This window comes from Pempheris klunzingeri, chromosome 23 (assembly GCF_042242105.1).
Source record: "Pempheris klunzingeri isolate RE-2024b chromosome 23, fPemKlu1.hap1, whole genome shotgun sequence".
NCBI classification, from domain to species: domain Eukaryota; kingdom Metazoa; phylum Chordata; class Actinopteri; order Acropomatiformes; family Pempheridae; genus Pempheris; species Pempheris klunzingeri.
The window spans coordinates 13,361,704-13,389,545 of NC_092034.1; the positions used below are offsets into that span (position 1 = coordinate 13,361,704).

Here is a 27,842-nt window from a genome sequence, read left to right on the forward strand (position 1 = left end):
TAAGTCAACTGTCCAGCCAATAGATCCACTCTGAACTGCTGCTGCTGTTGCTTTGCATACTGAGTGTCCGTCCAACAGTCATTAGACTTTACTAGATTATGACGGCAGCACCAGCGCGTCATGACATATCAAACATCCACAAATATCCACATCACCCCAGGGACCTTCTTCATTCAAAGTGGTGTGTGACAGGACACAATGAGGAAATTAACTGTTTCTCTAGTATTTCCATCTACTCCAGAGGTGTGATGATGCATCTGTTTTGCACCTGCGTCCTGTCCTTCTCCCTCCTGATAGAGTCCTCCCTGGTGAGTGCGAGTGTGTCCAACAGCTTCAGAGGCTGCAGCCATTTTTTCTACATGCAGACACCGCCTGTGGGGGTGAAGGGAGCCAGCCTGAGGAGGATCTGCCAGAAGTATGCAGACAAAGTGTGCTATGCCACGCTGTACGACAACAGCCGTCGCCTCCCCCTCTACTCAGCCTACATCTTTAAGAAATCTGATGGAAAGAGGAGGATGGACACCCCATGGATGTATGAGCCACAGGTAGAGAGAGCAGCACTAATGCATTTGGTTCATTTGTCACTTAGTGTTAAACTGAGGGAAGCTGATCAACTGTTGTACAATCCCTGCTTGCATTTCACTACAGTTGCTCTTGCAGTCAGTACGCTCGTTTTTAAAGACCACACAGCTCAAACTTAGATTATTTATAAATTTAGGTTTGCAAAGGGATGTTTTAGAGGTGGGAATGAAGTTTCTGCTTGCCGCCATCTTGCCTGGAGGTAGAATTTGGTAAAAAAAATGACATAATTAGCTTAGCTTAGCTTAGCATTACATGTACACAAGCATACAGACTTTAAAAACACAAGATCTTGTCATTTAACTTCTAACTTCTTTAATTAATTAGTTAATTAATTGGATTATTTCTTTGCTATATTTGTTTTGCATTTTATTTGATTTTATTTAGAAAAAAATATTCAAAATCACCGTGACCATACATGGAATACATGAATATACTGTATTACACAATATAATATTTTGCTCTCAAAATGCTAAACACCACATTTGTTTTCCCTCCAGTTGGTTTCTGATGCTGAGAGCAGCAACATGAGGGCACTTCCCCTGATCGACGACACTCCGCCTCTGATTGAGGAGAGCCAGGCTGTGCTGGAGGACTACATTGATGCTATAGACTATAGTCGTTACGCACTGAATCCTGACCAGCACCAATCAGAGCCACATGACAAATCCTCCACATACACTCTGACTAATGTAGTCCCATTACTCACAGACTTCCTGGACACGTCCTGGAACCCATACTTGGACATCATCCGACGTCGCCTCAACAACTTTTGCTACGGCAAATCTTTCATGGTGACAGGGGTGACTGTTTCTGGGGCGACCATCCAGCGAGATAACAGGGACCGCCTGGCCATCCCAAAACATGTATGGCTGGCTTACTGCTGTCCACGGTTTGACCGTAACTCTCCGTATGAGGTGAGGTTCATGTTCCCTAGTTATGGGGGCTATGCAGTGAATGAACAGAGTGACCACAGTGTGGTGGAAGTCCCTGTGAAGACTCTGGAGAGCTTCCTGAGGAGCCAGACTGACATAGACAGTGACCTGACAATTTTCCACAAGGGGTGTGTGTCAGAAAACACCTTCAAGAAGAAGAGGGACCTGGTCGTTGTTGGGACGTCGTAAACTGGATGTGCAGTCCAGGGTGAAGCTTATGATGAAGAGCACCTTCTGTATAAACAGGACTAACTCAAATAAACATTAAAAGAACAGTGTTAAGTAGTCATGGCTTCACATGTTTTGGAATAAATTTGGAATTATAATGAGGGATTAAAAAGCCATTTCATGACTAACTTTGCCCTTCATTTTGCCTGAATTGGGGCACTCAGACAAGGAAACCATGTGATCATAGGGACTCAGATGGATGGTTTCTTTAAGTTGTGGCACTGTAATGGAGAATGGGCCATAGCACAGACAACAGATCAGCACCACCAAAGGACATACGATGAAACTGCACATTAAAGGGGCACCCACGCAATTCAAAATCACACTTCCCATAAATGCAAGCAGCAGAGCTGCTGAGGTATCCTGACATTAATATCAAGTATTAGCCAAGCCGCCAAGACCCTGCATTTATTTTCATTTGACTTGAAATCATACATGTACTGTGTATTTCAAAGAGAAGAAGCTCCACGTGTGGGCTGAATGAGGCCCTGCTTATCTGCATTACATGGTAAAGATGTTCAGGCCAAATTTAAACTTTCTTTTGTACTCTACCTCATTTTGGCTCAATGTGGCTCACTTAGACATTAAACTATTAATGTATATAAAGTAATATAAAATTATGTCTAAGAAATATGCACTATCTAAGCAAACCGTAGGCTCTTATTTGTTAATTGATTATGAATTACTTCGATTTGAAACATCTATTGTGAATATGTTTTTCTATATGTGTGTATTTTCACATCTCAAGAAAAAAAAGAAAATTAAAAAAGTTAAACTGTTTTGTGACATACATCAAAAATGTTGTTCTTAGTGTACTGTCTGTGGGGTTCTGAGCTTTCCCCACTAAATGTCATGTGATGGTCTTTTATCTATTCTAGTGAAATCATGCCATGCATGTCATCCCTCTCTTTATTCTTATGTTTCCATTCCATCAGTCTCCATTGCCTCCTATACAATAAAGACAATCCTACATGTAATGTAATGTACATGTTCATTTTCATTCACGTTCAAAGCATTATTTTAATCCTCTTTGTCATCTTTCTACGCAGCTTGCCCTTTCTGCACAGATAAAATGTCACTATATTGTCTTTTATATTTAAGTTTAGATGACAGGTGTTAATGATGACATCATTGCTATTCCAGTGCTTAGTTGAAGTTTTAGTAACTATTTAAGGTTTTTAAAAAAAATCTAAATGTCTGGTGCACAACTTGTAATTAAGCATGACCCTAGAAACATGACTAGCAGTTTTGTGCATTTGAGAAATTTCTACCTTCTTCCTCATCAGTGACAGAAACACTGATGTCTTTTTATTGGCTGTCTGCTGTAGCTCTTCCTCTGGCTGTGGGTGGATGTGCTGAGGTGTAAGAAGTGCCTTGTTTTGCATAGTGAGTCCTGATTACAGAGAGTTAGACACCTGTGTTAACTCTTTTACTGAGCTCCATAGGCAGGCACAGATGACACATTCAATCATTTGTAGCAGCTCACAGACATACTTGACTTAAATTTTCCCACTAGAGTAACATCAAAGCCCTCCTGACTATGGCACTTTGGGCGCAAACGGCTCTCCTGCTCATCAACATAATAACATCAGCGGTAAGAGGCAGAGTGGAAAAAGAGCTGTCTCCAGAGTGCAGAGAATTCCTCTACATGGAAACACCACCAACTGGGCTGCAGCATCACTCCCACCACTTCATCTGTCAGCGTTACAACAAGAAGCCGCGCTACGTGACACTGTACAACACTGCAGGTCGCATACCGGTCTACTCTGCCTACACTTTCAAACGCTCAGATGCAGAGAAATGCGTGGATGTCCCATGGATGTATGAACCTCAGGTAAAGAAAAAAGAAGGCTGGGCATGAAGTGCTGGGAAATTCTTCTAATGAACAGTGTGCTATAATTTTTCTGCTCTGATTTCACGTTAGTATTCTGGTGCAAGTGCTTCAGTTCGTGCAGAACTCTTGTGCAGTCACATTGTACCATCAAATCCTTATACTTCTCCTTATCTCATTTGCACCGGCTCTGTCTGTCTGTCTACACAGCTATCCACATCCTCCGATACAGATGACATGCAGCCTTTCCCACGTGGCTACATGCCCATGAACTTTGAAGACGCCCAAGCTGTTCTAGATGATTATATAAACGCCGTCCTGTATGAACGTGGTACCCTCAACCCGGCCGAGCACCAGGACGATCTTGATGACAAAGCCTCCACCTACACACTCACCAATGTCGTACCTGTGGTGCCCAACTTCAACAACATAGTCTGGAACAGACAGGAGGACATCATCCGCAAACGGCTTAATAACTACTGTCGTGGAACAGCTTACATTGTCACAGGTACCACCACCTCGGGGGAGATGATCCGTCGGCAAAACATCAAGCGCATTGCAGTGCCCACATACTTGTGGTCAGCTTATTGTTGCGTTGACTATGACCACAATGCGCCATATAGTGAACGCGTTAAGTTCCCATCTTTTGCTCACTATGGCCTGAATGAGCAACAGAATAATGATGTGGTGGAAATTTCTGTCCAGAAGCTGAAGGAGTTCCTCAAGAGGACAACATTTGTAGACCAGAACTTCCAGATCTTTGTGAATGACTGTGTTGCAGCAGCACCAAGTAAAATTATATAGGAAAATATTTAGCTATAAGGCAGATACATGCCATTTTTACAACTATATTGTCTTTCAGTTAACATGTTCTGTTTCTTCGTCTTCAGTACGCTTTTTTCACAGCAGAAAATCTGACTTTTCATAGTTAGAAAAAAACAGGTATACTGATAACAATAGCTTGGTGTGTTCCAATAAACCATGACAGTGACAGTGAGCCAGCATGCACAATGCACAGCAGCTAAATGGAATTCAGCCATAATATTTTTTATTAGCACCTGTACTTTTCCTGCTGTGAAATATCAAAATGTGTTCTGTGTCAATGTCATATTGGAAAGATGGACTTTGTATCACTGATAGAATACACAGTACAGACCAAATTACTCAAATGAACAGTACTCTCACTGTATTTTGAGCACTGTCTGGGAATAACTGAACATTAGTCTCACTGTGATCACTGTGATTTGTCATGCCAATAAAGGTTATTTGAAATACTACAGATGCTTCGAGGGTTGAGGATGTTCTACAGAGATTCTATACTTTTGTTTTCCCCCCTCCAAAGCCACAGGTGAAATAGACTCAGTCCTTACATTTTCACATCTGTGTGCGAACAGATCCATCCTTTCAGTTGCAGTTGGTGAATGTGTGGCATATGACCCCGGACATGACCCGCGGGCAACACACCAAACGACCAAATCGTATACTTTTTACTATAGTGCGTACTACAGCTGCCCTCATGAAGTACATTTAATGCAGTATGTGGACAATTGGGGCATACTTCTTCGTCATAACATTGCAGCTTGAACTAAAACCCCCTTGCTCATCCATCCATCCCTCCCTCCCAATGAATACTGCTACATTGAAAATTATTACAAAACACTATTTGCCATTTTTTCATCCATATTCCAATTTTGCACTATTGACTGCAGTGGGAGCTTTCCATGCGATTTCTTTATGGTGTGTTGTATTGATGTATGAGCGTTTTGATAGGTATTGTGTCTTTTCGAGCACACAATATTTTATGACAGGACCATGTAACTTTGTCTCCTTCTCACCCAAAAGGAGGGTAAATGGGCCCAAACATCAGGTCTGACTGGTGGCCATCTTGACTGTAGTAATTTGGATTCTCCATCCTTGTAGTTTCCTTTGTCCCTATGATTGCATGGCTTCCTTGTCTGTAGCCATCTTGGATTTGCCTTTAGTCTTTCCCTCTTTGCATATTCACATGTACACACACACAGACACACACTCCCTATTATTCTATAGCTGGGTACATTTAGTTAAATTATGCTTTGTGTGTTTTGACTTTGCAATGTTTTAATAAATGTTTCTGGGATATACATGCTGGTCTCTGTTAAGGTTGTACAAATGTGAATGATGCCAACCTTTACTCTGCCAAAAACTCCCAAATCGTTCAACTTTACTAGCTATCGATATGGTCATTTTGGTAATATCAAGTTAATAATCAATCACAATTCTATATTTTAATGAGATTGAATCAGTTAAATTAGCAATCTTTTCTCTTTGGAGAGATGATGCCCTGAGGTGCACTTTACAATAAGTCCTATTAAATAGTATGATTACTATTTTTGATTATTTGATTACTGTTGCTGTTGTTTCCCCAACAGCTGCTTTGCATTTGTGTAAATAAAAGATCCAAAGGGACTGTACCAGTGTAGCACCTCTCTAGTCTTTTCCACAACTTAAAGCACTGTAACACTAAATTCACATTCACCCATGGGAGGAGACTAAGGAGGGAGCATTCACACAGACTAGAGCACATCGAAGCTATGCTTCAATAACAATTTGGGCTTCAGTGTCTTGTCCAAGGACACTTTGACATGTCGACCCTCTGATTGGTGGATGACCTGTTCTACCTGTGAGTCACAGCCGTGGATCGACAATACAATACTTTGGATTCATCCAAACAGATATTTTCTCTTTCTGTCTCAACATACACAACATAAAAAAACAAAACTGAATGCAAAATGTGCGCAATTTGAGGGTAGTATGAAGTCAGTGTAGTTTTTCCCTCTGCAGTTCACAGTAATAAAATGATAACATTCACGGCCTTTGAATTACTGCTACAGCATTTATGGCACTTTGAATATATGGAAAAGACTTTACAATGGGAGACTAGTTGAAGTACAGATGAGGAAAAGAGGGAAGTGAATTAGACAGAGTTAGAGGTTAGCAGACGCAGAGAGCTCTAAAAGGACATAAAAGTTGTAAGATTGAGGGAAAGACAGCTTCTGTGATGATACCCACATCAAAAAGCTGTGCCCTGGCAGTTCTCATGACCATGCTGGCCTGTGTGTTGCTACAGGGGGCTCAGGCAGGAGTGGTGGGGGATTTCAATCATGTGGAGCGCTGTAAGGACTCTCTGTACATGGGTACTCCGCCCCGAGGCTACCTCAGCAACTCATTTAGGAAGATCTGCCAGAGGTATGAGGATAAACCCCGCTATGTCACCCTATACGACCCCCATAAACACATCCCTGTCTATTCTGCCTATACGTTCAAGAAGTCAGATGGAGAGAAGAAGGTGGATTTCCCCTGGATGTTTGAGCCCCAGGTGAGTGTTCTTTCAAGCTTAATCTAAGTGGAAATGTTGGTTTAGATTATAAATCTGTTTTCAATGTGAGTTTCAATCCAAACCCATTGTAGGTAGGTGTGCTCTCTCTGTTCATAGCTAGCATAGAGTTCATTATCCATCTAATATTGTGCTGTTAGTTTCATCACAAACCACATGTAAATCTGTAAGTATGCACTTATTTAAGAATTTCATTATGTCTTTAGAGACAGAAACGAAATACTCACAAATATTTCAGTTATTCACACTGAAACAGCAGTTTGGGGTAACTTTACTACTGCCGCTGCTACTGACAACAAAGTAAGCTTGAGATAAGCTGCTTTATTGGCTATGGGTGGTATTTCAATGAGCTATCGCTGCATTGACCATTTATGTTCTGGTGTGTAGTTATGCAAATTTGGCAAATTGTCTCAATGCGAAAAGGTGATGAGTGAAGAATGATTCTCTGCTTTAGCTTGTCAGAACAAAACTGTCAACTACATTTTAAGAAATGCTGTGCTTCTCCCTTCCCCTCTTCCTCTCCAGCTGGCCTCGGAAAAGAGCAGCAGTAACATGGAGCCATTCCCCCAATCTTCAAGTATGCATATGAACTTTGAGGACACCCAGGCAGTCCTGGAGGACTTTGCTGATGTGGTACAGTACGAACGTGGCCAGCTAAATCCTGACGAGCATCAGGCTGACCCTCTAGACAAAGCCTCCACCTACAGCCTGACGAATGTGGTACCCCAGATCAGGGAGTTCAACTTGGGTCCCTGGTCAGAACATCAGGACATCATCCGCAAGCGTCTCAACAACTACTGCCGTGGAAAAGCCTTTGTGGTCACCGGGGTCACCACCTCTGGACACACCATACGTCACAACAACATGGACCGAGTGGCTGTACCGGAGTACATGTGGTCAGCCTACTGCTGCACCGAGTTTGACCAAAATGCACCATACTTTGTGCGCTACAAGTTCCCTGTGTTTGGAGCTTATGGGCTGAATGATCGTGTCAACAACCACATGGTGGAGGTTCCTCTAAAGAACCTGGAGAAATTTCTCAAGGGGAGGATGGACGTGGACAAGAATTTTCAGATCTTCTATAACGACTGTGTACCAGAAAACTGAGAGTGGGTGTGACCTCTGTTAAAATTTAAAATGTGTTACCACTGTAGAAAGGTTTAGGGCAATTACAGCTGTAATATACATAATATATAGCAATATAGTAATATTCATGGAAGATATGTTATCAGATTATATCATATATTGTAAGCAATAAAATGGGGAACTAACTGAAGACATTCTAATTAGGTCCAAATGTTCGAATACCGATTATTTTCATTATTATCAATTACTCTCCAGGTTACATTCTAGAATATTTGTTTGGTCAATAAAATGTCAAGAAATAGTGAAAAATGTCCATCACAAGATCCTGGTAACCAAAGATGATGCCTACAGATTGCTTGTTTTGTCACTAATGGTAAATTTTTTCACATTTATTTAGTTTCAAATCACATAAGATAAAGAGAAGCTGCTAATTTACAATTGAGAAGCTGGAATCATAGAGTCTTTAGCATTTTGGAAAATTAAATGAAAAATTATCAAATGTCCAATAAAATACAGTGTTAATTGATATGGGTGGATTTTTTTTTTCAGAAATAATATTCAGTGTTATTACCATATAGTGCTACTACTACTCTCAGTAAAACAATCATGTGCAATTTAAATTCTAATCTGGAACTTTTGATCACTGATATTTTTTGCATATTCACACCATGGAAAGAATTTGATGCAATACAAATGACTACAAAACAAAGCATTTACTTTTGAAGGTAGAAAAGAAAACACTTAATGTATGTCTACATTCAACTTGTTTACTAGATTTGTTCTTCAAATACTTAACTTGTACTAATTGATTTCATCCACAGGGTGGCACTTCAGCCCCCTAAAACATAAATGTTGACAATGGAGCACAACATCTGGACCGCATCACTGAGGAAATCCCACATTTTGCTACAGTTCCTCCTTATAAAAAATAATAATTAAGAAATAGAAGCAGGTCTTATGATAGTTATGTTCCTTTTTTGGCAGTCTGAGGCATACACAGATTATAAAATGAAGATTGATCCAGAGATGACACTTTTTTCCACACCACCCACCCCCGCCTCTGCAGCTCTGCCTTCTCCAGCGGACATCCATAGTAGTGAGGGTCAACGATGAGTAAATAGCTTCCCTTGTCCCCAGTGCACACCCCTAAAATCCCCTTAGACGAGTTGTCCCTGTCACCTCCCATCATGACTGGGGATCCATGCTTCTCAAAGTGCCGATGGAGCTCCTCCACTGCAACATGCTCCAGCTCTGCTCCTCCACCTCTGACATGGACCAACTTACAGGGAACATCGTAGAAATAGTCGAGGACCAGGGAGGCCTCAAATGTTCCTATCCACTCCCTGGAGCATGAGAAGGAGCCTGGTTTGTCCCCCATGGTGACCAGGGCTTGTTGGATTTCTGGGAGGTGTGGTGGAGGTCTATGTTTGTCCTTAAGGGGAAACCAGTTGTGACAAAGCCAGGAGGCCATTGTCTGAATGGTACGGTAACCACATCCCCAGCCTCTGTCATCTTGCCCATCACAGCCATAATGGAAGTACAGATAGTCTCCTTCGATCAGAGAACATTTCAGGGGATCTGTAAGTGGATTAGGAAGACCAGTGTGGACACTCTTTGATAAGGTTTTGGTCTTCCTCATAATCCTCACCTCTTCAGCTCCACTTCCTCCCCAGTCCAACTCCTCACAGTCCGCTGCTACGACCTTTTTATTCATTTTTACGATTAGTCACGGCCGAGTACGCATTTCTCATTGAGCCAAATATATTTTACTTCAAAATTTCCCCAGCTGTTCACTACATCGACTGTTCTTCCGGCAGTCGACTGTTGTAACCGCAACACCTGTCCCCTCGTTGCATTTGCACACTAAAGTTCCGCCTTAGCTTCGTTCCCACTGACGATGGTGCGTTCAGGAGCTTCTCGTCACCTCCGAATCACGCCTGTCGTCGGCTGTCATTTGAAAATGTGTGTAACAACTGGACCTTGGATCATTCCATCACTGGAATATTTTATATTCATTTTATTTAAAAAAAAAAAAAAAAATCGGAATTAGTGTAAGAGGAAAGGGTAACAAAGAGCCGCAAATGCGCACGTTATTTTATTTTTTCTGAACTTATAATGAAAAATCTCCTTGTTTCAAATGGTAACTATTACGCCTTTTATTTTTCTGATTGTCTTTAAATATAGCATAAGCACAACATATCCCAGCACACCTGGCTGTAATTTATTTTTCACTAATTAACAAATTGTTAGCTTATTTTAAAGAAAAACAAAATGGCGAACCGCGTAAAATACAGAGGATTCGTCTCTTTATTCGCAGTTTTGCTGTGTGTGAGCGGCGTTTCTTTGGCTGAGCAAAGTGATGTGGGAACACGGAGAGGACTTGAAATAAAATGCGGAGAGGTCAAAATGACGATAACCGTGAAGCGACAGTTTTTGGAGGAGAGACGTGTTCCGTTCAAACCCGAGTATCTTCGGCTCGGAGCGAAGGCGACACAGCAGCAGAGGTCCTGCGCTCCGGAGGGACCAGTGTCCGGCTCTGAAGTGGTGCTTTCTGCGGGGCTACAACAATGTGGCACCGAGTCCAGTGTAAGAGGAGGGGGGGTAACATGAGAGGAAGAGCTCCTCTCTGCCCTCTCATGGGGTAAACTGGGCTGAAAGATAGAAATGAGAAGGAAACTTCAGATACTCATTATTCTGTTCATGTGTCTAATGCACTCTGATATTATAATTCAACCAGCACCCCACAAGTGACTATGTTACATTATTAGACTACTTTTAGCCTAAATCACATACACAGTGTGATAACTTTGTTTTGCAATCATTATACCAGATGCATAATATGGCTGCAGTGAATGTAAGGAACTTTTCATTTAACTTATTTATAATTGCTACTATCAGGTTCATGGTGAGTGGCTTGTGTATTCCAACCAGCTGGTACTGTTTCCTGCTGTGGTCCCCACCTCTACAGGCAGCGGGATAGTTAGAGGGGCCACTACTCTCATACCTGTTGAGTGCCGTTATAAGAGGTAAGGCAGGTGCCATTTTATTGTAGAAATCCTCATGTGTGTGCAGACAAACACATTTTCCTTTCTGCAGATGTCTTATGTTGCATCATTTCATAGGAGCAAAGTCGAGAGTTCCACTTAGCTGTCATCTACTGTGTGTAACTGTGTAACCCCTGCCTCATGTTTGTGTGTGTACAGGAAACAGACAGTGAATGGAGAACCATTAACCCCAACCTGGCAACCCATGACATCTACTATCAGTGTCTTTGGCCTACTGCACTTCTCCCTTCGTACCATGGCAGGTGAAACCACTCGACTGCATTAGTGTAGCAGCAGTTATATGTGGTGATGTTGAAATTGAGACTGAAAAAAACATACATGTGCTTTATGCAGATGAATGTACCTCTCTGCGCAGTTCCTCAGTGTTTCAGCAAGGGGAAGCAGTGTTTTTGGAGGCCAGCGTGGACGCCCCTCTGCACCCTCCTCTCACTCTTTATGTGGACTACTGTGTCGCTGCGCTGAAGCCTGACCCTCTCTCCTGGCCGAGCTACAAGTTTATCACTAAGCACGGGTCAATTTTCCCCTCTAACTACAAAAAAATAAATAACTTTTAATAATACTAATTTGTGAATAGCTCACAAAAATCTAATTTCAGTAAAAGGTTATATATTATGGTGCAGTGCTCAAACCAAGTGTAAGATTGAATCTACTGAATATATCGTCACAGACACGCCTGACTAGGTTGGACACATCATGTCTAAATGTGATCTGTCTCTCCTCCACTGTAGATGTCTTATGGACAGTGTATTGCCGTGGTCTTCATCTAAATTCCTCCGTAGGGAGGAAGATAACAGACTTTGCTTCAGTGTCCAAGCCTTCCACTTTAGCCAGGAGTCTGGGGAACAGGTAACAGCATCACACTGAACAGTGGCTGGTTCATTATTTTCTGAATAATAATAATTGTCATTGGAATCATCATTTTAGTACAAAGGGTGCTATTTGTATAATTTATTCCTCCATCTACAGTGTATTGTTTTTTCTAGCCTTTAACGTATGCATTTTTAATTGAACAATTGATGAAATGAATCTTGGATCAAATGTACTTAATTGTTTTTGCTTTCTTCTAGATGTTCATCAGCTGCCACCTCAGGGCCACTCTGAAACAACAGTCACGTAGCCATCTTGATAAAGCCTGCTTCTTCCACAGGCCCACATTCAGGTTAGGCTGCCAAACATATTAGTGACCTTCAGCTGTTAAACCATCATGGTCTTTTGTCTTCAACAGATGTAAACTGGGCCATCACAGCTGAGGTGTATTACAAGGCCGTGTCTATGTCATACAGCTGGCGTGCAACAGAGGGAGACAATGCTGTGTGTGAATGCTGTGATGCTGATGACTGCTTTAGACGGACTGAAGAGGAAAGCAGTGGCCACACTGGTCACACACCTCCACCAGACACAGGTTGCTCAGCCTGACAAACAAATGGATTTGGAGGTTATTTTAACCAGTTGTGTTAAGTGCACATGATGGCATGACCATAACAACTTGAGTATTTGATGTGTACATATACAGTAGCCTGTGTCATTGCATGGTCACTAAGCCAGTTCATGTATTTTTGACAGGAAAGAAGCTTGAGGCGGACGCAGCAGTTGGGCCACTTTACACCCTGCCCCGCTCCCATTGGACAGGCCATCTGTCAGTCAGTCACTGAACAGTCCATATACAGTCCATACAGTCCAGTGTGGGGGCTGTCAAGAACAAAACCTACAGCTTGGCAATAAAGCATCCATCACATATTGTTTTTTCATGACTCATCATAAAAGACGACATTTTTATGACAAAAGGTATAGATGGAAGCCATGAATAGCCATGCTAGCTATAGCATTTGCTCTGCTGATTCATCTTTTATACATACAAAACCCATTTCAAGCCCCTACATGTGGAATTTATGTTTTGATTACTTTGCCTAGAAGAAAGCTCCCTCACACACCACTGCTGACTACAGACAGGAAATAATGGCAGAAGAGATTAAACCACCATAATATAAACTGAGTAATAGAGTTGAATAAACATATATGTTCATAATCTCAGACAATGACAATGACTTCAATGTTACTATGTAATTGTGTTTCTGCATATAGTATTAAACTCCCATGTTGTGTGCCAGTGCTGTTCCTGTTTTGACCAAAGCAGGTCAGTCAGTCATGCATACTCTGAGGAAGTTGCACCCGACCAAAACAAACATAACAACACTGACCACATTTCACAGTGATGCTTCGATTTTTGTACATTATGCTGTAAACATAAATTTGTAAAAGATATGTTCGAGTTACTGTCATACATGTCCAGTAGGGGCTTTAAGCTATTTTTCTTTAGTTATTTTAACACTTGGTGAGGGCAGAATTCCTGTTTAGAAACAGGAAAATATGACAGTAGAGTAGTCGCACTGAGACACAGTAGTTTTTCATTCAGCCATGAAAATTGATAGCCATGAAAACAAACCCATGAGGAATTTCCACAAAGAGGTCAAAGAACTACAATGGACCCTGAAATATCTCTGACACTCAATAGCACACACACGCCAGAATAAACAGACATTGGAGTAAGAATGGGACAGCTACGCAGCCATGCACTGTATATGCTTTATGTCCCGTCTGCAGTAGAGACACTTGAGTAGTCCTGTGGAAGGAAACATGACAGACCAAATGAGAAACCTGGTAGATTTCAGGGCTACGGTACTGCTTGGTGCAGTTATATTAAATTCTGTAGTGTCCCTCTGTTGGAAGGAATTCAGATGAATTGGTCGGCAAATGTCCCACTGTGTTACTATGTATTTTTCAATATGAATTAAGTTTATCACACATATTTAAATAGAATATTGATTCTATTTCAGATTAATTGGCTGCATCCTGGTTGTCACAGAGCTTTTCATGCAGATAAAACCAATGGCGGTTTAACCATCCAGGTTCAGTAGTGCAGTGTTTCGGCAGCAGTGCCTCCCATGAGTGACCAATTCAAATGGCTATTGATAAATCAGCTCTTGTCATACTTAAGGCATTGGGCACATTTACCTCCTCCCTCACTGCTTTGTGTCAGCTGTATTAGTTATGTGGTTAGTGCTTAGCCCTGTCGTTAAATCAGGTGTTGTACGTGTATGATGCAAGTGTTGGTCTTGGCATGGCCAACCGGATAATGGTTTATGTTTGTGGTTCAATGTGTCTGAACATAGAAAGGGAAACATTCCAACAGTAAGGTCCTCCTAGCTTTGCTGTTTAACTACTCCAGTGTGCCAAAGAGATTTTGGCCTACAAGGATGAAATCAACAAACACAATCTGAACATCACTGAGCTGGATACTATTCAGATTTTGGTTTTGTTATGAGATCCCATTCATGTGTCAGGGACAGTTAACTTTAGCTTTTTTAATGACCATATCTGGCAGGTGGTAAAATGTTGATGTTCTTGCAAAACACTATCTGCATGTAGCAACTAAAGCACGATTAACATTTTTATGTTAAGCTTGGGCACTCACAGCACGTGGTTACGGCTTGTTTAAATATTGAAACAGTGAAATGTGACTGGAGGCACGAGTCAGACTTTGTTTACTTTATTAGCATTTAACCAAAACCAGGATATTTCCCTAACCAAGTGCTTTTGTTGCCTAAATCTCACAACATGCTGCACTCAGGATGTGCGCCCCTGTGTCTGGTGTCAAAGTTCTGGGTTTGTCTGCCTACCATCCACCCCAACCAGCTCCCTATGACTTGCACGCAGCATATAAATTTAGCACTACCTACAGCGAGAAAATACTGTCACTGTCCTTCAAAACATGCCTGGCAAAACAAATGAGTACTACTACTTGATCATAATTTGTGGAAGACAGCATTGTCGCAGTCGTTGCCACTGTGAGCACTGAAGTCAGAGACTATTATCTCTCATTTGAGTTTGTCAAAGGTAGCTGGACTTTCAGTTCTGACTTTATTTATGTCGGCAGTCCCTGGCATTCAACATCTGACTGAATGTTCACAGCTTGAGTTTGGCCAGGGAAATGCACCTGTGCCCAATATGATTGCTGGCTCTGCGGTCACTTGCCTCTCAGGTCCACAGTGTCCCTATTCTGGGCATGAGTCCCAACAAATTAGATGAGCAATTGTTAAGAGTCTGAGATCAGGTTGCCACGCACATTCCTACAAAGAATGCTATAATTATAAATAGTCAAATAAAAGAGCAGACATGTAGCTACGTCATTGTTACATAGATAAGAAGGTCCAAACAGTGAGGTTATGGTGGAATACACAGGATTTATTGTTTTCTTTAGGTGCAAATGGAGAAGGATAAACAGCAGCAAGGCACAAGGGAGATGTTGAGCCTAGAATAATGCTTTAGTGTTTTTACTCCCCTAACTATGGCATTACATTTTGAAAGCACACATCTACAGGAGTAATCAGATTATCACTTAAAGTCCCCCATTGTCCATCAGGCTCATGTTGTCAGGAAGTTGCTGTTTTGGTTTTGTTGAACATGAGTGAAAATAACCCAATCAGACACAGCTAAGAGAGAGTCTAAATCAAACTTAAGGAGACATTCTTGTTATATATTGTTAAGCATATAATACAGTATGCAAATGCAGGTGAAAGGTTGAGGTGGAATGTAAAATCTGCAGTGTCAAGCAGCTTAGGGCACACAGTCAGGGCGGGCAAGTCAGGGAAATGACAGGACAGGACAGGACAGCCAAAAGGAGGGGGGTGGCGGGGGCGGGGGGTGGGTGTGAAGTGGTAATGCCATGTGATGAGAGGCTTTTTGGATAACAGAAGGTGTGAGGCTAGGGGCATCTAGGCCAGTTTAAATACCACCCATGGTAGCTTGGCAACAGGTAGGATTCCAGATACAAGAGAGACAATGTGATGATACAGCCAGGGAATCACTCATAGGGCAGCAGCAGAACAGGGAAGTATCTGAAGACATAAGGGACATAATGTTTGGTGATGGTGGAAAAAGGGTGAGCATGGTTAGCGAAAGGACATGATGTTGTTGGTGTCAGTGGGTTAAATGGAAAAGTATTCAAGAGCAGTGCATTATAAATGAAATAGATATGCAAAGGGTGTCAAGGGTTACGCTACACGATGAGAGCTTATCAGTAAGAATTCAGAGAGCGGTTATCATGCTGTGGTTTGCAGGATTAGATATGCTAATAGTTTCTAGCCATACTAGAGACGTGGCTCAATGGGTGGCAAATTCTGCTGCTTAAGTCCAGACTGAAATGTCTCAACTATTTAATGGATCACATTTTTGCCACTTTTGTAAAGACGTTCATGGTCATGTGAGGATGAAATCCAGGGATTTTGGCAATTGCCTGACTTTTCCTTAAGCGCCCCATCCATGTCTCCCCATCCACCAAAGGGTTGGGCATAATATTTTGTACAAAGATTTAGGGATCCCAGGCATGACATTTGTTGACTTTTGTTGACTTTCTTTGAAAGTTCCTACACACATTTCCATGTCAGGAGGATTTATAATACATTTTGTTCATTCACATTTTCCTTCATCTTTACCTCTGGTGCCATGATTAGGTCAAACGGTACATTTTCCCAGTTCCGTGGTTTATGAATAAATACTTGCAAAATGTTAGCATGCTAACATGCTGCACCTGCTAAACATCAGCATGTTGGCATTGCCATCATGAGCATCACAGCATTCTGGCAATAGCATGTAGCTCAAAGCAAAGCTGTGCCAAAGTACAACCTCTTAGGCTGTAGTTTTTTTTTCCTGAAGCATGTGTCTACCACTAGCACATGAATGTGCACTTCAGTGCCCCAAACACCATCTGTGGGTGCTGAAACTGACTCTAAGTCTTATTAACCCAATTTTAGCCAGGTATGTTGAAACAAATCTTTTTACGTTGGGAATAGTTGCAAGAGGAGTTGTCTAGACAGTCACACACCTGCTGTCTTTGTTGCAGCCACAGTGTTGTGTTGTTGGCCAGCAAGTAGGTCCACTGGAGTAATTATGGGGTTAAATGCTTTACACATGGGCCAAATGACAGTATTTGGGCAGAGAGAAACTCTAGTGATGAGGTTCCTGTCCTGGAATGCGCTCCACACTTGTGGCCATCACCATGGGGTCACAATAAGTTCAATAGAGTGATAAGATTCTTGTTACTGTGGATGCCTGTAAGCTGAAACAATAACTTCCGACCTCGTCAGTGGTGTCTGCTGTCTTGGCTCCTGCCTTGGCTCCTGTGTCCCTCGCAGTCAGTCCCCCCCATTCTTTTATGTCAGCTTCCTGTCTTGTGTCGCGCCAGAGGAGTAGACCTGACTGGCTGTGAGCCCAAAACCTGGATGAGAAAGTGAAATGCGCGCACACACACACACACACACACACACACACACACACACACACACACACACACACTCTCTCTCTTAGGTTACAATACAGTAAAGCCTCTCCCTCTTTAGGTTGTTTGCATCATCCTGGCTGTCTTGGTTTATTAACTAGTGTAAGTTGTAAGTGGGTGACAGTGAAAGAGCATTTGGGTTCATCCCCAACTTTACATCACCACTCCTCTTTCGAATCAACCTAAATTCAATAACGGTGGCCAAGTCCAACCAAGGAGTCACTGTGACTGGACTCCCCTGCCCCCGCACTCCCCACACACCCCTCACCTCCCACCCCAATCCCCTGCCCTGGTCACGAAGCATGGCTTGCAGCACGTACCTTGTCTCCTCTCCTCTCTCTCTCTCATGTTGGCTCAGACATAAGCAAACAGCCCTTTGAGCAAACAGTGCAACAATCTGTCAACATTGTTTTTAGCTTAGAGCTGCAGTAACCATGTACTATTAAAGCTGACTCATAACTGAGTAGAGATATAAATATGTATATTTAAATATAGTATATTAGTTTATTATACTAAAATGTCTACAAAATACCCTCACTCATGAATAGAAACCTGAAAAACTTTAATCAATTTACATTAAATGCATATTAGTCCCCTACTTATGGCATTACAATTTTGGCATTATAAAATTGAGAAGAGAAACAAGGTAAAAAAAACAGAAATGTTAGATAGATTAGTCTTCTTGGTTCTTGGTTACAAGGCAATGAATTAATGTAAATCACACACATCTATTAAATAATCCGTACACAACATAATAGTAATAATTTGTTTTTGCTATCTAAATATATTCAGTAATTTTCTATATTTCACCCTCACCATTTTATTAGTATGTGCACTTGTGTGCACATACTACATACTACATGTGTGCATGCTGCACACGCACCTTACACACAGCAGGCTCATGAAACTGTCAGCATGCAGACGTGTAAGAATGGCAACTTTTATCAGGATTTCCAAGTATTAGTGTGGGTTAAGCTATGTGTGTCTCTTGACATTGCACGCTGGTTCTCGGTAATGCATATGCAAACATACTTCTACTTCCTGTCTGCTGGAAAAGCCCCCTGTGGCCCCTGGAAGACACCCCCTCCTCCATGACACACAGGAATTTTCAATATATTTCCTACTCTGGCTCCAAAGAGACTGTCAAGGGTCAGGGTGAGGACATGGGACATAAACACAAACTGAGAATTACTCTGACATCTTTTGACACATCACACTGAACCAAGTACTTGGAGTAATTGCATATTTAGAATTTACATGAAATTATTAGCTTTTAATGGAATTATATCTAATCACATCCACTAGTAACATAAAATGTAAAATTACTCTCAGTGATCCCATCCTGGCTCCTATGTTTGTCCTCGGCCTATTTGTTTCATTGTATCGCGAGCGAGTCATATTGAAAGAAAACTATTCTAAGTATGCCACTTTGGATGAACTCCAACATTTGTGCTGCACGTTGACAGATTCCTTGAAATAGCCAGCATCTTCCTGTAGCAAATACTTTGTTTTGATGATTGCACTGACAAGTAATTGCTGCCTCCACGTGCCTGGGTCGAAGTCAGCGTTATTTTGTCATATCAAGTCCGTTGAAATATCAGAAATATCAGGCTAGACTGCAGCTCCCCTGACATTTCCCCAAAGGCACAGATTTCTCCCAGAGAAAACAGTGGTGTTTAAGATCAGCATTGTCATCACTTGAGACATTGTACAAATTCAGAGCCCGACATAGATTGTCCTTTTTAATGTGAGAGAAGTTGCTGATTTTCTCCACTCCATCAATACAGTTTCTTTGAGCTAGTGTATTCTGGCAATCAGGCCAGGCGCCCACCAGATAAGGAGCGGGACGAGGGAAGTGCTCACAACAACTCTGTAATGACCCCACTAATGTGTGGAACCTGGAAAGTGAAAATCTAATGTTTAAAAATTCCATTACACAAACATCTGGCTGAAAGTCTGATTTGAAAACACACTTGGCAGATAAGACAGTTCAACCATTCATTACTACCATGAATCATATTACTGTGTTGTCTAATCAGCATTCCTGTTTTCTCTCCAATTTCAAAGGTATACCCATCGCCTTCACATTCTTAGCTATTTGCTCTGCCACCATGTTTACTTCTCACACACTGAGCAGGTTTGACGAGAGTCCTTTATTTAAGTGCTTTTATCTACCTTTGTGTCACTCCTTTTTTCAATCTCACTTTGTACAGCTGGCATTCACCAGGAAATACTGAAGCGGAAGTCAGTCAGTCTGTATTCACTATATTTTTCTTTTGACACGGTTTGTGCAGTGTTATTACTGTTACCACCTCTAACCAAGGAGACCCCAGCAAGTACAGAGGAAGCACGTTTAGCTTCAATATTAGAGACATAAAGAAAAGAAACTGATCAAAGTGAAAATGCAAAAAAGTGTCATAGGGACGTGTTGGGCCACCACGGGCCACCAGAGCAGCTTCAGGTCTCCTTGTTGTAGATTGTTCCAATATTTGAACAGCATCCTTCAAAAGCTATTTCCTCATTTGATGTTCTGGGCATGGTAGTCCATGTCCAGAGCTCCAACATGCCCCATGGGTGTTCAACCTGGTTGAGATCTAGTAACTGCCAAAGCTGCCGCATATGAATAGCATCATTTTCCTCATCATCTAGTGAGCCCTGGTGCCCCTTTTCCCTTAAATCTGACACCCCTGTTAAGAGTCAGCTGGCTATATGTAATTTATGTAGATGTTAGTTCACGTTCTTCCACAGTTCATAACGTGAACGATAAAACCAGAGAATGAATGAAAGTGCACCAGACTCTGCAGAACGGTTCAGTCTAATCTACTTAATTGTGGGAACAATTAAACTGTCATCAGAGCTTACCACATACATGGGTCCCTGTAGCACTCAGTGTTAGTCATCTAACACTCTCCTGACTTCCATAATCTCAGCTATCAGCATTCAAAACTGCCATAAACTCCCCATCCCGTGTGCTCTCCTGTTCTCCTCCCATTCCCCCATCCTTCTTTTCCTCACATCTGTACGGCTGAACGTGCTTTCCCCTTGAATGACGGCATGCAGTTACACTAAGCTATTACGCACTGAAAAACATAACGTTCCTATGACCTTGACGCGCATGAACATCTGAGGGTGTGTGTGTGTGTGTGTGTGTGTGTGTGTGTGTGTGTGTGTGTGTGTGTTGGGGGGTGGGGGGCTGTTTAACGTAATACCTGACTGACAAGGTGGCACAGTGCCAAAGCTAACATATACTCACGCATCTGCTGCGATCACTGCACATTTCTAATCTCAAAGGCAACTTTCATGCTGTTGAAAAGTTCGAGAAGAAGCTTTATTTCTGTGTGGCATCAATTGACCGCTGCGGTCATTGAATGCGTCCTGGCATAAGACAGATGCCACTGATAGTCCTCTATTAAACACGTGATGATTCTGACAATCAGGACTTAATAGCACATCTGATATTTATCATCAATATTTAGCCTTGACTGTCGTTTTTTAAAAAAATATACTAATGTAATGACCGTTTCTGATCATCCGAACAATGGATGGGAAGTCCTTTTTGAGACATTATTTACTTTTTAGGCCAAATGTTTGCTAAACAGGGATAGCCTATTATTTGGATAACAATGAAAGAAAACATTTTTGCCTTAAGGGAGGAGGTAGTTTAGATTGTCATCATAGAAACAATGCAACTTTATTTTCAAAGTCATCAATAAAAAAATCAAACAGGATCAGTTTTTAGAAACACCTACCGGATAAGTGCAGGAGATCCACAAAAGAGCTTCGTTTCCAATTAATGGGCAATAGACGGACCTATGGGCCAAACCGCGAGGACCCTGTGAGGGGCTATGCGGACACCGCTATGGAGTTTCCCAGTGAGTTATGGACATGCCTTCATGATTTTTTTTCCTCTGTACACTGGCTTTAGTCGATTTTCACGCTTTACGCATAGGGGGACTGCATGCATGGGTTGATGTTTAATCGCTCGCCGTGGTGCGTAAAAAAGGCGCGTCCTCGTCCTTGCGGACTGTCGCGTTATCGCTATATCCTTAGGGGAGGTAAATAAAAGGTTTTGCCAAAGCCACGGCAGTGATGCAAAGTCTGGTAGGTGACCGCTCTCGCCAGCAGTACAGCTCTTTCTGACAAGGACCTACATGCCGGTCGGACCAGCTCTGGGACCGGCGCACTTGGTTGGATGTTGGACTTGCTGGATTTGACTGGTGCCTTTAACCTGAGCCGTGACACTTGTGCATATATTTAATCATTTCACAATGGTTTTAAAAGATGCGGCACCTGTTTGCGAATGTTGCAGAAAACGGGTAGAGGTAAGAGCGCTTGTAGTTTTGTTCAGAGTGGTCATAGTATGGATGTAACCTTGAGCTATTCAGTATTCACATGCTACCTTGTGTTTGTATGAGTGAATGCTGAATCTTAGGGGTTACTAAAAGTGTCTCTGGAGGTCTGGGTTTCTTTCAATACTTCTGCCTGTTGTCTTAACAGTTTTCCCCTGTTTTGTGCTAAACTAACTACATGTTCTAAAATCTATTTCTACATGTTCTGTAATTATTCAGCACAGTTCATGGAAATTGAGTGTGTAATGTCTCTTCCTAGACAGCTGCTGTACATTAAGCTATACTGCAAAACTATAACCTCTCTATAGACATGAATCATTTAAGCTATTAAACATTTACTTTTAAACAAAGTCAAATTATGGTCAGGTGGTGGACATGGAACAAACCTAACACCCAGGGGACTAAACATTATTCATGTTCAAAAAGACAATCTTTTTTCAGCTCCTGAACTTCACTGACTTGAGCAAGGCACCATGTGTGTTGAAGATGCAGGTTTGATTCCCACTAACGCTCGCCATGTATCATATCCTGTTACTGTAAGCCACTGCAGATAGATTACTCTGCTGAGCACTGATGACCAGATTGGTTTCCCGTCTCGTTCACTGGGAAAAACAACATCTTCAGTCATTGTTCTCTAGCGTGACACAGCAGACTGGAAAGTTAAGGGTACTGAATGCAAAAGCTGAATCTGCACTTTTTGGCACAGTCGTCACATACTGATGTCAGCAGGAAAGAGCACAAGGTTATCGAAGGCTGACAGCTATAAGGATTCCAGCTTTCAGATTACAAGTCTGCACTTTGTCATGGGGAAGACCCGCTCAAAAAACAGAGGAGGTTGCAAAGCATTCAAAAGCAATCACAGAGATGTACTAGATGTATTAATAGTATCTCCTTATCTAAACTCTGCCATTTAACCATTAGCACCTCGCCAACTAGTTGTTTAAATTGCTGAGCTCCCCCTGTGCACCTGTTTGACATGGTCAGTGAAATAACAATTGGCATCATCTCACGTGAGCATCCTGCCACCTTTCCAAAGCCTCTGTCACATACCTGAAGTGACCCTCGCCATTATCCAAAGCACTGCCACTCGTGAGCCACTGCTTCCCATTTAAAGTAGCAATGTGGTTTTGGCAGCTGATGTTGGCAGACAAAGCTGTTAACTTTTAGTCTGGCCACAGTCCTGGACCACAAATTCCACCACCTGGTGAGAATGTAGAGAGAGAGAGAGAGAGTGTGTGAGTGTGTATACACAGTTTAGATTGACACATTCTCACGTAGGCAGTGGCGGAGGTGAAAGGGTCGCCATACTAGTGTATGGAAAGGAGGCCAGGAGTTTGTCTGTGCAGACACCATTTGGCCTCTGGGTTGATCGGTCTATGTTAAGTATACTTGGGTCAAGGTCCTCCATGGATTGTATCAATTTGAAGCATTAAACAAGGCCTGAAAATGAACATATGACCAGTGATTGAAACTTTGTGATTTACTTTACACTGGACAAATTTAGTCTCTCAGTACATTTTTCTGTGTCCAAGTAAAGTGGAGCAGCCACTTAACAGCCAGCAGGATGAAAACAGGCCCGGTGTAGTAGGATTTATTCTCTGTGTGAAATGCTTTGTAATCGGCCCCATTCAGCATTCAGTTCCTGCCATGCTTTCATCTTGTGCTCCCAAATGATAATCCTCAGTGAGCATATGGATAAAAATACAAGTCCATATGTGCTAGTAAATGTTACACACCTGGTGACACCATTTCTGTGCATGTCTGTGGGTTCAGTGGATTGTAAATGCATGCTCAGGGGAATAAAGAGGCTGCAATACTCTTACAAGTGCACACGGAGCAACGAGTAGCTGTGTGTGCCAAGCGTGCACCACTACCACTTAGTACATACAGAGTTTACAGAAGGTTTCTGTGAAACATGGTGGTGGTATGAGTCAGATATGCAGTTTTATAGACTCGCATTGCCATTGACAGTCTCCTCCATGACATTGGCATTGTAGAAAAGGGGGCATGGAGGTTAAGCTGATAATACTATTGACCTCTTAAAGGACTGCTGCTAATGCACTACAAGTAGTGGTGTTATACTTTTTGACATTATTTCTTCTTACCCCTCAGCTGTACAGCAGTAAACCTGCAATATTAGTGCAACCGTCTTTGCAGTTCAGTTCAATTTGTGCTATAGTTGTCTGGGAACTTAATCTAGCCTGTATCTGACCCTTCTGCCTTGGAAGATCATCTGTACCTTCTATCCTCCTCCTGCGTCACACATCCAGGCTGCTTTGAAAGAGTGCATTCAACATGTGGCACAGAGGAATGAGACTGGATGCCCACATGACCCACAACAGCAGAGCCACTCTCATTTCCAAGTATATCCTTAGAGTTCATAGCGCACTGTGCTTCCCCATGGGTGGGAGGTTTCTTTAATGGTCATTGAGAAAAGCTTGGAAACAATAGCTACATTTCTAAATAAGGCTCACAAATGGCTCAACTGCTCTGTGCTAAATAAGCGTTAAACAAGGGTATCGTCATTTCTGAGTTGCCATATCTGCAGGTTTCTGTTTAGAATCCAGGATGTCACATGGTTTCTAGGGTGTCATATGCAAGAATAAGCAAAATTAATGAGAGACTGCTATATCATGCTGAATCATGCTGATTTTACACGATACAACACTAAACATCTACCCTAATGCTTATGAAAGAGTGATCCATGAGCAGCTATTTTATCCACAGTAACAGTAAAAAAGGCACAGAGGCTCTAGCAAGTCAAAGGGTTTGTTTTCTAATTCACACAGGCCTCTGAAATGTTTGTTGGGGATCTCAGTAATCTGCAGATACCCAAGTATGCCTGAGCACAAATAAACTCTGTATCTGAGGAGTTCATTGGACAACAGTGGGAAAGTATTTGCAGACAATGAATTAAAAAATGGAAAAGGATGTTATTATTATACTTCTGAAGGTCTCAGACCACAGAAGAGTCACTATATGTAATCCCACATGCATAACGCTGAAAGAGACGTCACAAGATGAGGGTGGCGGGTAGAGGGTAGATTTATTACAAAAGATGCAGTTGTTCTCCAAGGTCTTGAGGTTTTCATACATTTCAAATGTGAAAAAGATAACAAATGATATTTTATCCGGTGCAAATGAATGCATAGACAGTGAATGATGGTTGTTCTCTTTTCTTCAAACTGTGGTAAAACTGATGAGATCCAGTTTTGGTGTTTTTAGAACGGTGTTGTTACTTTCGGAGGTTACCGTGGAGGTGAGCTGGTCATGACCATGTTTGTGTCCTTAAATCATGGCTGCCGTCTGTCACAGGTTTAACCCCCAGAAAAGGAGCAAAAGTCTCCTTTCCTCAGACTGATTTGCCTCTGTTCTTGGTCATTTTTTTCTCCACCTTTCCCCACATGTCCGATTAGCTTTACTGTGTGAACCGTCAACTTTGTGTCCTTGTGCCAAGTACATGAACCTCTAGCATAATGACTGCTCACCAGTCCTGCCCAATAAAATCCACCACGGGTGATTATCAATACAGCCCCTGTGTTGACACCGCACTCTGAAATAGCACGAAGTGAAACACGTCAGAGGAGGGAGAGTCCCTGAAGAGGCTTAACGTCATGCAGTCATGCGAACAAGTGACACAAATGGAAGCTTCACTGCCACTTTCCATAGGAGAGGTGACTCCGCAACGTTCAGTGCAAGACGGCCATTTAAGTGTCAGTGAACTTTTATCGACAGATGAGACAAAAGTTAAAAACATAAGACAAAATTTCACACCAGTGCCTTGATGCATGGTGCAGAAAGCATACCAACTGTCCTGCTCTCTCAGATCAGACTGTGTCAGTCTATTGTCATAACTTAGACAAACGTTAGTCTATAAGTACATGCAGTTCAAAGGCGGTCCCACATGATGTTTCAATACTGCTGCTCACTCGCTACTTTCCAGCACAAAATCATCTTAATCGTCACTGAGTTTGGGCATTCAGCAGCCTGTGAGTGACTGTATTTGTGTGTCTGCTGTATCTCTGATGGCAGGACTGCTTGCCTTGCTGTTGATAGTGCTGGAGTGGACCCGGCCAGGCCTACCGTCCACGCTGAGGCCAATCTGTGACCTGAGGGTCCTGAACCATTTCATTAAGGAGGCACGAGACGCAGAGGTCGCTATGGTGAGAGGGAAATCTACACTTGCACTCAGATCTAAGCTTCCAGCACAGATGCTGTGGTCCTGGAATCACCCACATTTGCATACCGTGAGATACAAGTCCCATAAACATAACCAGTATTTCTTGTTTTTGTAGAAGTCATGTAGAGAAGGATGTGGCCTGTCAGAGTCTGTCACTGTTCCCCAAACCACAGTTGAACTTGATGTCTGGGAGAAGAAAAATGTGAGTAACCACTGAAACCACTGAAAGTTGAGTGGCAACAGATTTATTAGCTAAAAACTGTCTCGCAAGTTCATAGAAATTTGCTGCCTTTTACCGTATAATCATTCAACCACAAGCAACCTCTTTGAATCACCTGCATCCTTATTGCTTCCATAATGACACTCTTTTGTTCACCTTTATGTATTTTGGCAAGGCACTCGATCAAGCCCAGGAGGTGCAGTCCGGCTTATGGCTCTTACAACAGGCCCTCAGCTTACTACGGACCTCCGTCACCAACACAGCACTGCACAGCCACATAGACAACTCCATCAGAAACCTGCTCAGCATCAACGCCGTGCTGCGTAGCCTCAACATCCAGGTGAGTTACACCAAAGTCAAACACAGCAGGTGAGCAGCTGTGTTTACGGGAACCTCTTGTCACCTCTACAGTACGAAAAGAACCGAATTACAACAGTATAGCAGAAAAAGCATCAATATGAATAAGATGGCACATTCAAAAAGATATGTGATTCACTCTGAAGGGTTACTTTAAACTCGGTTACCTCTGCTATGTACCCAGCGCGGGGCCATGTGTTGATGGATTCTGTCTGATGAGCTACCATGGGAATGCATATAAACAGGTCACATTATGCCACCATTTTATGTAGTCTTGAGGTGAACACTGGAGTAAGACTTGTCTAACTTCCCAATAGGGAAATAACCCAGATAATTACAGCCACCATGTCATTGTCTTCTGTTTATGATATAGGGGTTACACTTGAGTTCAGGCTGACTTTCTTGTAATGAAATAATGGTGTTTTCTCTGGTAATAGAGAAACTGAGGGATGTCACGGGGCCTTCTCTAGAAGAGTAACCAAAAGCCTTTTCTTAAGCAATGAAGCTGCTGTACAAGCTCATTCTAAGACTGCTGAAGTTGTGGCAACACAGCCTTCGAAATGATTCAGGTCCAAGCCATGTGGATAGACAAACTGAGTTTGAGTGAGCAGCCTGTGTCCAGGCTCAAGGGAAAACTGAGAACATTTCTCAAGACACGCGTTGAATGAAAAGAAACATAAAAGATTACTGAGCCTGGAAAGGTTGTACGTTGTTCCTGCCAACACCAAGACATGGTCAACATTAGAGTATTTTCAGGACTTTACAAGATACGATCACTATAGTGGGTTTGTGTGGATGCTTGAAGTTTTAACTTCATTAAGTAAAGAACCATGAAGCTTTTCAATCAACAGCACATTTCTGTGACTTTGCTTACTTACTCCTACAGTGAAAGTAGCAGAAAATATAAACACTGTAGCATGTTGTGAGATTTTGCCAAAAGATGAGGAAGCACATGTTCCTTTGCCCCGTCTTTCAGGAATATAACCCACCAGCAAGTGCAGCAGGGCTTGAGGGAACATGGAGGGTGTCGTCGGCAACAGACTTGCTTCAGGTCCACGTCAACTTCCTGCGTGGCAAAGTGCGCCTCCTTCTTTTGGATGCACAGGCTTGTCAAGACATCAGCTGATCAGCTGATCACCCTACTCCAGGCAAAGCTAATTTGTGTTTTCTGAAGGCAAGAAGAGGGACTTGACACTGCTGACCTGCACGATGGCCGCTGGAAGCAGTGAGGAAAGAGAGAAAGATGCAGCAATCCTCACTTAAGGGGAAGAGGAAGCTGAAAGGAAAGGCCAGTCCCAGCTAGGC

The 27,842-nt window shown here is 42.3% G+C and overlaps 5 protein-coding genes across 5 annotated transcripts; 4 read left to right on the plus strand and 1 right to left on the minus strand.

Moving 5' to 3' along the window:
• The first annotated feature begins 3,282 nt into the window (after window positions 1-3,282).
• Window positions 3,283-4,377, plus strand: LOC139223260 (endonuclease domain-containing 1 protein-like). Its single transcript, XM_070855237.1, has 2 exons — window positions 3,283-3,576; window positions 3,784-4,377. Exons 1-2 carry the CDS (start codon window positions 3,283-3,285, stop codon window positions 4,375-4,377), a joined length of 888 nt encoding a protein of 295 aa, XP_070711338.1.
• A 2,164-nt stretch (window positions 4,378-6,541) lies between these two features.
• Window positions 6,542-8,558, plus strand: LOC139223063 (endonuclease domain-containing 1 protein). Its single transcript, XM_070854988.1, has 2 exons — window positions 6,542-6,928; window positions 7,472-8,558. Exons 1-2 carry the CDS (start codon window positions 6,611-6,613, stop codon window positions 8,051-8,053), a joined length of 900 nt encoding a protein of 299 aa, XP_070711089.1. The 5' UTR covers window positions 6,542-6,610; the 3' UTR covers window positions 8,054-8,558.
• Window positions 8,559-8,811: 253 nt separating this feature from the next.
• ufsp1 (UFM1-specific peptidase 1) lies at window positions 8,812-9,830 on the minus strand. The gene has a single exon (XM_070854953.1). It carries the CDS (start codon window positions 9,744-9,746, stop codon window positions 8,997-8,999), a length of 750 nt encoding a protein of 249 aa, XP_070711054.1. The 5' UTR covers window positions 9,747-9,830; the 3' UTR covers window positions 8,812-8,996.
• Window positions 9,831-10,303: 473 nt separating this feature from the next.
• LOC139223262 (zona pellucida sperm-binding protein 3-like) lies at window positions 10,304-12,814 on the plus strand. Its single transcript, XM_070855238.1, has 8 exons — window positions 10,304-10,618; window positions 10,931-11,058; window positions 11,236-11,339; window positions 11,431-11,608; window positions 11,826-11,943; window positions 12,165-12,256; window positions 12,381-12,499; window positions 12,661-12,814. The coding sequence occupies exons 1-8, from the start codon at window positions 10,304-10,306 to the stop codon at window positions 12,747-12,749; spliced, it is 1,143 nt and encodes a 380-aa protein (XP_070711339.1). The 3' UTR covers window positions 12,750-12,814.
• Window positions 12,815-21,224: 8,410 nt separating this feature from the next.
• On the plus strand, window positions 21,225-27,663 carry epoa (erythropoietin a). Its single transcript, XM_070854931.1, has 5 exons — window positions 21,225-21,303; window positions 25,813-25,943; window positions 26,076-26,162; window positions 26,356-26,520; window positions 27,514-27,663. The coding sequence occupies exons 1-5, from the start codon at window positions 21,225-21,227 to the stop codon at window positions 27,661-27,663; spliced, it is 612 nt and encodes a 203-aa protein (XP_070711032.1).
• The last annotated feature ends 179 nt before the right edge of the window (window positions 27,664-27,842 follow it).